An 8,630-nucleotide genomic window follows, 5' to 3' on the forward strand; every position below is an offset into this window, starting at 1 on the left:
CCTGTGGGAAACCAGCAAGCAGGACCTAAGTTCCAGAGCACTCTCTGCTTCTGTGGTTTCTAGGAACTGGTATTCAGAAGTATATGCCTCCCACTGTGAAAGCAGAGGATTGTGTCCGCAATACTCTGTGGAGGCAGAGTATAGCTAGTAGCCACTGATAACATTATCCGCCATGAATTTGTCTAATCTATTTTAAAGCCATTCAAGTTGTCAGCTTGCATATTACATTGCTGCCTTTGCCACTGGATTTGGTGTATTTCTTTTTACTAGTCAGCTGTAAGAATATCTTCTAATGTTGATCCCTTAGCTCAGACATTTTGTGTGTGTGTGTGTGTGTGTGAGAGAGAGAGACAGAGAGAGAGAGAGAGAGAGAGAGAGGTGTAAATTCTGAGCATGAAAGATTATACTGAAGTTAAGAGTTGGTATCAGTTTCTGATGTCTAGGGAGATTAGGCCTTAAATATTTCTTTCAGCACAAAAGTGGGTATTTTCTTTCTTTCTTTTTAAGGCTCCTTTTGAGAGAGTGGCCTAATGCATGTTTCAGGAGCAGGAGCTGATGGGAGATAACTTTTTGAAATCTGTCATCACAGATCAGTTCCTGTGAATGAGAGTCTTATCAATGACACCCAGAAGAAATAAAAATATGCACTTACTGGATGGTCTTGGAAATCATTCTGTCTGTCTATTTATTGATCGATCCCCAACATTCTGTCACTCTCTCCCAATATTCTATCACACTTTAGGGTAGAGGTTGCTGACAATTGTTTCCCATTTCTTCAGAATAATCAAACTCAATTGAAGCTGCACAATTATGGTTACAACAGCTTTACTTCTCATAAACGGGCAGTGATTCCCCAAGTGAATTCTCAATTAACTAGTGAAGTATGATAGCGGCAAGTGGTTTTGGAAATGCAATCTGGGTGTTATAGCTGCTTTATAATGGCCTTAAACAAAGGAGTGATTTAACTGTGTGGCCTTTTTACTGTATCACAAGCGTGCATGGAACTGGGATAGCCACATTTCCAGCTTTGCAGGTGATTTGTTTCTGTAGTCTTCCTGGAAATATTCTTTTCGGGTCTCTCACAAGGACTTCCAAAGCAAAATATGCATGTGACAAAGAAGCTCTACATCACCAGCACTAAACGTCATGGAGACAAATACAGCTGCATAGAAAAAACCAGGAGGCTGTTTCTATGTAGCTAGATGAAAATGCACCACATATCGTTCTGTAAGTAAACTTTATATTCTTCACAATTGCCAAAGTAAGTGTATTCCCACAACCATTTTTCCCATTAGGTGGCCCTTTGCATGTGTTGGTATTTATGTGCACCATGGCTTTGTGATGGGTTCAACACACTTCCAATTGCAAGCTAGCACAAGCTGAACAAACTTCAAAATGCATGTTGTCTCTAAATCCGAATGTACGATGAACCATTCACAAGACTCAAGTGCATATGAATTGCTACTGAAAGATAACTGCCAAAAAAAGGATGGTGGTAGAGGAAGAATGGTTATGTGGACCTGCCCATGGTGCTTAATTGATGATATTAGATGCCGGGGTGAGGAAAAACAACACACATAAATACAGCTCTTGGTTTTCCATCATGCAAACTGGTCTTAGAACCAGAGACTAATGCAGTGAATCATTCAGACTTAGTTCACTTGGGGTGCTCCTGCTCATGTTTGTAAGACTGGCCATAAGAGATTTAACTTTGTAGGCATAGTAGTCCCTTAAGTTGACTGAAGGGACAACTTTCATCCCATCCCCAAAATCACAGCTCCTCATGGCACTTTCTAGCTGCTTTTGGCGCCTGTAAAAGTGGGAGAACTTGTTGAAAATGAGTGTGATAGGGAGGACCACTACCAAGATGCCAGCAAGGATGCATGCAGAAGCTGTCAGCCTGCCTGCTGTGGTCACTGGGACAACATCTCCATAACCAACTGTGGTCATGCTAACTGTAGCCCACCACCAGCAAGCAGGGATGGTCTCCAGGGCCCTGTTTTCCTCTTTTTCAATTGTGTAAGCCACTACAGAGAATATAGAGATTCCAACAGACAGGTATAGCAGGAGAAGCCCTACCTCCTTGTAACTATACTTGAGGGTGGCTCCAAGAGATCTAAGGCCTGTTGAGTGCCGTGCAAGTTTTAAGATACGGAATATCCTCATCAGTCTCAGGACTTGGGCTACTCTACCCAAATTAGCTAAAGCAGGGCTACTTTCCACCACCAAGTTAACAATTAAAGTGATGTAAAATGGAAGGATGGACATTAGGTCAATTAGATTGAGTGCATGCTTAAAAAACTTCAAGAAGTCTGGGGCCACGGCAAACCTTGCCACCAGCTCAAAAGTGAACCACGCAATACCGAAATGTTCCACAATTTCAAATCGAGGGTCCTCCTCAGAGTTCCCATTGCTATTAACAATCTGAAAGTCTGAGAGGCTGTTGAGGCACATGGTTACTATGGATCCAAGAACAACCACAATGGAGAGGACACTGAATATTCGGCTCAAGACAGAGTAGCCAGGGTTGTCTAACGCTAACCACAGCTGCCGCCTGACTTTCCCAAAGGGTTGCTTGTCAAACTTAGCAGCATCATTGTAGAAGGCCAAGATCTCATCAAAGGAAGAGGTGGTACTTTCCTGATCACTGTGATCTTCCCATTTTTCTTGGTCTGGTTCCATTTTCCTCCCATGGTAGCTGTAACTGCAGCAAGAATCAATAAAGAATTCATTGATTCCCCAATATTCGATTTCCTGACTGAAGGAAAACACGCAGAGCTCACCCATCACATGCAGCTTGCCAGTGTTATAAAAATGCAACACATAAGGGAAAAGTTCAGGGTTCCTGTCAAAGTAGAACTCGTTCTTAGTGTCGTCGTAATCATCACAAAGCTCTAGAATCGACTCCTTTGAATTGCAGCTCAGCAGTTTACCCAGCCTCGTTTCAGGGAATCTCAACAGTGTGTTGGATCTCATCTTTTTCTTAAAGCCTCCGACATTGATGCTGATTTCACTGTCTTCAAAATCAGCCTCTGATAAATCCCTCAGACTCAGCCCTGTCATAGTGAGTGTCTTCCAAATCTATATGGGGCAGGGAGAGAAGACCTATGGAATAATTAAAGGAGGCATTCAGTGTTATTCAGTAGTGAGGGGATTCTTAATTCTTCCTACCCCCACCCTTTTGTGTTTAATTTGGGTCGAAAAATAGTCTTACACCCAAAGCACCCCACACATATTAACAGATTACCACAAAGAGGCTCCGTTCTTTAAGGTGTAGCTTTTGTTCTCCACTACAGATGAGGGGATCGCTTAGTGTGTGCTAAATCCACAAATGGACACCCTGTGCTTCCTTGGCCCTTTCCCCTCTTTTTCTTTCCGTGCACATCCTCTGGCAGTGCTGTAACTGGCACAATACCATGCATAGCCCTTGACTGCCACAGCCCCTCCTTTAGCAAGAGTGGAGCTGCTGGAAATAGGGCATGGATTTTAATGGTTGGATGGGCAGCCAAAACAGCTCCAGGTGACAAACTAGCAGGCGTCTTCCCCCAAAGTCTGTAGCGCTGGCGAGTGGAGTGAAGGCAAGCCTCACTTGCTTCCTTCGCTTCACCTCGCAGGTACCTCTGGTACCTCTCAGTAAGCGTGTGGGTCTCTCTCGCTCTCCATCATAACAAAGGGCGAGGAGAGACAGTGGTTTCCGACGGCCAACTCCCCAGGTTCGACCAAAATAGGAACCCCCGCCCTTTAAATACTCATACCCCCGTTTACCTCAAGAGCTGCTGTTGCTGCTGCGACCCCGTTTGGGAGCGTGAAACTTCCCCCAGCACCACTCGAGCATCGCTGGGGCGGGGTCCTTCATCCAGGCTGAAGATGTCTTGGCTCCAGGAACCGATCCGCCGCCTAACCTTTTGTGTGATGGAAGTAGGCAGACAGCCCCTTTCCCGGAGAAGCTGTCAGCGGGGCGTTGCTCACATCCTGGAGCGCCTACAACGCCCGAGAGTTGAGCTACTACCAAGAGCGAAGCCGCGGCGCCGTGGTGCTGAATGGACAGCTCCTCTCCAGCCGCGCCTCCCGACTCAGTTGAAGGCGGCGGCGGCGGCGGCGGCGGCGGCGGCGGCAGCTGCTGCTGCAGCAGCACCAGTCATGGCGACCACCGGCATCCCCCCACACTTTCCAGGCAAGCCCTGCCTGAGGATTGAACGCCTCCCCGCACCCCGACCCAAGGTGGGCGCCGCCTGCTTCTTCCTCCGGTCGGGCTGCAGTTGAGAGGTACCTGAGGAGGGGATCCACAGAGCGATGCGCTCCATGTACACCTTTTCTTAGGGAAGGCAGGTTTTGCAGGGGCTCCGCGTGCACAAAAACTAGCCTGGCTCCGTGTCTTGGGACTGAATGGGACCGATCGCTCTAGAGCGACTGCAGCCACCACCCACCTACCCACCTGTCTCCCCCAACCCCACATTCCCGTGCAGATTGCTAATAGTCATCGTAATCATAATCCACAATACCTACAGTCAACATCTCCCCCTACACCTTTTTTGCTCTAAAGGTCGAAGTTCGCAAAGACATCGTGCTCCTGGGCTACGGGAAGGGACGGGGCTGCGATTGGCACCGCTAGCAACGAGGCGACACTATCTGATGGGCGCTCACTCGATCTGCGCGCAGGCAGGGAATGGGCGTGTTGTGTTGGCGAGCTGACCGACAGAAGACCCGTCGCCTGCGGGCATCGATGGTGGGGAAAAATAGGGCGCGGGAAGGCAAGGCAGCCAGTCCGTACGTGTGCGAGGGGAACCGATTCCTGCATGAGGGAGGGAGGGGGGTGCCTTTCCTCTCCCCCACCTACACACAGCTCTGCCACAGATGCCAGCCTCCTTCTGTATAGATAAGAGTATCTGTCATGAGCAATGCTTTCATCACAGCATGAAGCTCTCTTGCCCTCAGTGGCGATCGAGCCCATCGCGCTGACGCCCCAGAGCCAGCGAGTCACGCTTCCGTGTCCAGAAATTGCCTGGTTTGCAATGCTTTCCCGTCTTAGCAGGGAGATCCGCGAGCGTCTAGTCCGTCTTCAGAAATGGACCCTTGCCGAAACGGATTGGCAGTTGGTTCACAACGGCTCATGGCTCTCCCTTCCTTCTCCAGTGAGTTCGCTGTTCTCACAATCCTTGTGCATTCAGAGGTAGTCCGCACACTTGGGACACCGGCTAGCCTATTCACTTCTCTCTGTGTGTGTCTAAGCCATCACACTACCACCAGATGTTCAGCCAGATGTTCAGGTGCCTGTGGGTAGGTGGTGATGCTGCATATTAAATGGGGAAAGTGTCTGACCTCCAGGTTCAGAGGCAGCCTGTGCCAATCACAGATGTTTTTGAGACTGGGAAGGTTTAAGCTTCTCAGAGATACCTGTCTGGTCACTGTTGCAAGGGTGTCTCATTAGACCAGTCATTGCCTATCTGGTGCCCTCAGGATGCTTTGGATTTCAAAAACATTCCATAGAAAATGCCACCACATCTCTCCCTCAGTGGGAGAGGTGGGAAGCAGGGCTCACTCCAGCAGTTCTGCTGTGACAGACCAGCTCCATCAGGCACTCTGAACTCTGCCTGCTTAAGAATTGGTGCTTGAGTTCTTATTCCTTCCCACTCTTCCCTTCCTGCCCCTTTCCGCATGTGTGTCATTTGTTTTAGCTTGTAAGCCTGTGGGCAGGAACTGTCTTGTCTTGCTTTAATTGGTGGTATGTAAGCCACTCTGGGGGACACGGGTGGCGCTGTGGGTTAAACCACAGAGCCTAGGACTTGCCGATCAGAAGGTGGGTGGTTAGAATCCCCGCTCCTGCCCACCTAGCAGTTCGAAAGCACGTCAAAGTGCAAGTAGATAAATAGGTACCGCTCTGGCGGGAAGGTAAACAGCACTTCCATGCACTGCTCTGGTTCGCCATGCTGGCCACATGACCCAGAAGCTGTATGCCGGCTCCCTCGGCCAGTAAAGCGAGATGAGCGCCGCAATCCCAGAGTTGGTCATGACTGGACCTAATGGTCAGGGGTCCCCTTTACCTTTACCCTTAAGCCACTCTGGGCACCTTTTTGGCTGAAAAGTGAGATTCAACTGCTCCATCATCATCATCATCACCATCATTACAATTACAGCTCTGATCAACCACAGCCAGCATGATGGGAGCTGTTCTCCCAAACATCTGGAGGGTGCCAGGTTGACAAAGGTTGGACTATACCACCTTTCCTCTGCTTGGCACTATTCAGATGTTTTGGACTCCAATTCCCATCAGCCCCAGTAGCATGACCAATGATCAGGGTTGATGGGAGTTGTAGTTCAACATCTGTACAGTACCAGGTTGGGGGAAAAGGCTAAACTACTCTGTTCCTTGATTCAGCAGAACTTGTTGGGCCATGCCCACCATCTAGTACTATGTCCCTTCCTTGAGAAAGCAAGTCTCCAGGCTCATTGGTATGTTAATAGTAGTAATTGCTAACGACTGCTTTGCACATTAATAAGGCATTTTCACAGAGTTGGCTTACACAGATCATTAGTGGTAATATTTTGTTGCCTAGAATTTGATTATAGTTCTGTGGCCTTTCTTGCTGTGACAGGATGAATATTGTTCACAAGTGGTATAAATGAGGGGCAAACCTATTTAAAAATGAGTGCATAACCTTTATTTTGGAGAAACAGCTGTCATACCCCCCCTAGTGTTGCTAGGGCAGGATTTTGGGGTAAAAGTCAAGGTCCCCCCCACTCTCCAAAATGAGAGGAGCAGGGGGGGTTCAGCTGGATTTTCTGGACCCTGTATATGGATTACTTTCTCTGCCTCAGTTGCAAAAGAGGGTATAAATTTGCATTAAATTTGCATACCCTTCAGGTCATGTGTACATTTGTGTCCTTTTTATACAGGTGGGATGTAAGATCCCAAAATAGATTGGGGACTACACATGTGTCATAAGATGTCTGACAGACAAAATATCAACAGGTGAAGAGTTTTCCATCACTGTATTTCCATACCAGAAAAGGCTTAATCAGTTGAATTTCTGCCTGCCATACAATTTCTGCCCATCTGCCTGGCAAAGAAAGACCCTACCCGATGCCTTGCAGGAAGAGGGGTGTAGTTAGTGGAGGCTTATGCTATAAACATAGTGCTCGCTTTGAAGGTGAGACAAGATTGTTTGGCTCGTTACACACCAGACACTTAAAGCACATGGCTCACCCCCAATAATTTTGGGAACTGTAGTTTATCCCTTGCAGAGCTACAATATCCAGTGGCCTTAACAAACAACAGTTCCTGAGATTCTTTGAGAGGGAAGTCATGTTCTTTAAATGTCTTGTGTGGATGTCACCTTGGTTTAACATCTCACCAGATGCACAATAGAACCTAAAAAGTGCACAGCTGGATCAAGTAGACCCCCTCTGTTGTTTTTGCTGCAAGAGACTTGTGGGGCTGCCCCTCTGGAAACATTTCATGCTGGAAGTAGAGGTGTGTGCATGTCTTTAAAAAACACGCACACTCTTTATTTATGAGTCATTTCCCCTAAAACATCCTGACACGATTTAACAAAAAAAGCACCCATAATCTCCCTCCACAACCCCAATACAGATATAGTCTGGAATGTGACCTCTTTAGTATGAAATGTGAGTGCCCATACCCCATATGCTATGTGTACAGAGGAAGAAGTGAGCATATTCAGTTCTCCATCATGGGGAGAAGGTGACCTTCTCAGTGGTGGCACCCTGGTTGTGGAATGCTCTTCCTAGGAAGGTTTGTTGTTGGATGTGCCTATGGGGGTAAAGGTAAACTGTTGGAAGGTTGCAGCATCTGCTGTGGCTGTAGAGACCGATACAGGAAATACATGTTTTGTTGCAGCTGGGGCAGATAGAGGTGTCCGGTTGTGCTGCTGCAGATGCACCATGGCGTTTCTTCTCTCTGCGTTCCTCCCAGCGGTCATTCCTCCTCTGGTCACTGCTGTGGGTACACAACCTGACTGCCTGTCATTTCACCATCAGGAAAATACTTCATTTTTCACTTTCTCAAGCTTTTCAATGCAAACTGATTCATTTTATCTTGGCTTGTACACTGTGGCTTCTGTACATTTCCGTATGTTTTAATTTATTTTATTCTGTTAAGAGATTTTTGTAAGCTATCCTAGGAAGTTCTCTGAGGGGTGGGGCATCACTCCCTAAACAAACAAACAAACAAACAAACAAACAAACAAACAAACAAACAAACAAACGATTGGGCAAGCAATGCATGTGATTCAGTCCTGTCTGCAATTACCCTGGGGCCTTGTGTTTATTCGGAGAAAGTTGGTGAAATTATTTGCATGTATCAGAGCAGACTCATATCTTCTTTGTAAATTATCTAGACGTACAGTGACCTTTCTTTGTGCATCTCCTCCTGCCATGAGTCATATCTCTTTTCCGTCCTTCACAAGCGGAATACACATTAGGGAGATCAGACTGATACACTGATTGTGCAGCAGGAATGGCAAAGCTTACATTCAACAGTCGTACTTACACTGGAAATTGCTCAGTAGTCTGCCCCCCTTTCCCCCTCCCCACACTTTCCTATTCTCCTTACCCGGACCAATAATGCTGTGGTCCACTGGGCTAATCTCTTACAGTCTGCTCAGAAGCAA

At 47.2% G+C, this 8,630-nt stretch overlaps 1 protein-coding gene across 2 annotated transcripts; it reads right to left on the reverse strand.

Annotated features, from left to right (window-relative positions):
• Positions 1–810: 810 nt before the first annotated feature.
• Positions 811–5,421, reverse strand: KCNS2 (potassium voltage-gated channel modifier subfamily S member 2). 2 transcript variants are annotated; one of them, XM_083746711.1, is made up of 2 exons: positions 4,528–5,421; positions 811–3,105 (listed from the first exon to the last, which is right to left on the reverse strand). In XM_083746711.1, exon 2 carries the CDS (start codon positions 3,061–3,063, stop codon positions 1,630–1,632), a length of 1,434 nt encoding a protein of 477 aa, XP_083602837.1. In that variant the 5' UTR covers positions 3,064–3,105; positions 4,528–5,421; the 3' UTR covers positions 811–1,629. The 2 variants fall into 2 exon arrangements, with proteins under 2 accessions (XP_083602837.1, XP_083602836.1); XM_083746710.1 differs by having other exon boundaries at positions 3,766–5,419.
• Positions 5,422–8,630: the final 3,209 nt, after the last annotated feature.

Source organism: Podarcis gaigeae (genome assembly GCF_964106915.1).
Source record: "Podarcis gaigeae genome assembly, chromosome: 7".
NCBI lineage: Eukaryota > Metazoa > Chordata > Lepidosauria > Squamata > Lacertidae > Podarcis > Podarcis gaigeae.

What these genes read in the sequence shown, in the direction of transcription:
- KCNS2 (XM_083746711.1), bottom strand. Translation starts at nt 3,063, where the DNA reads ATGACAGGGCTGAGTCTGAGGGATTTATCAGAGGCTGATTTTGAAGAC.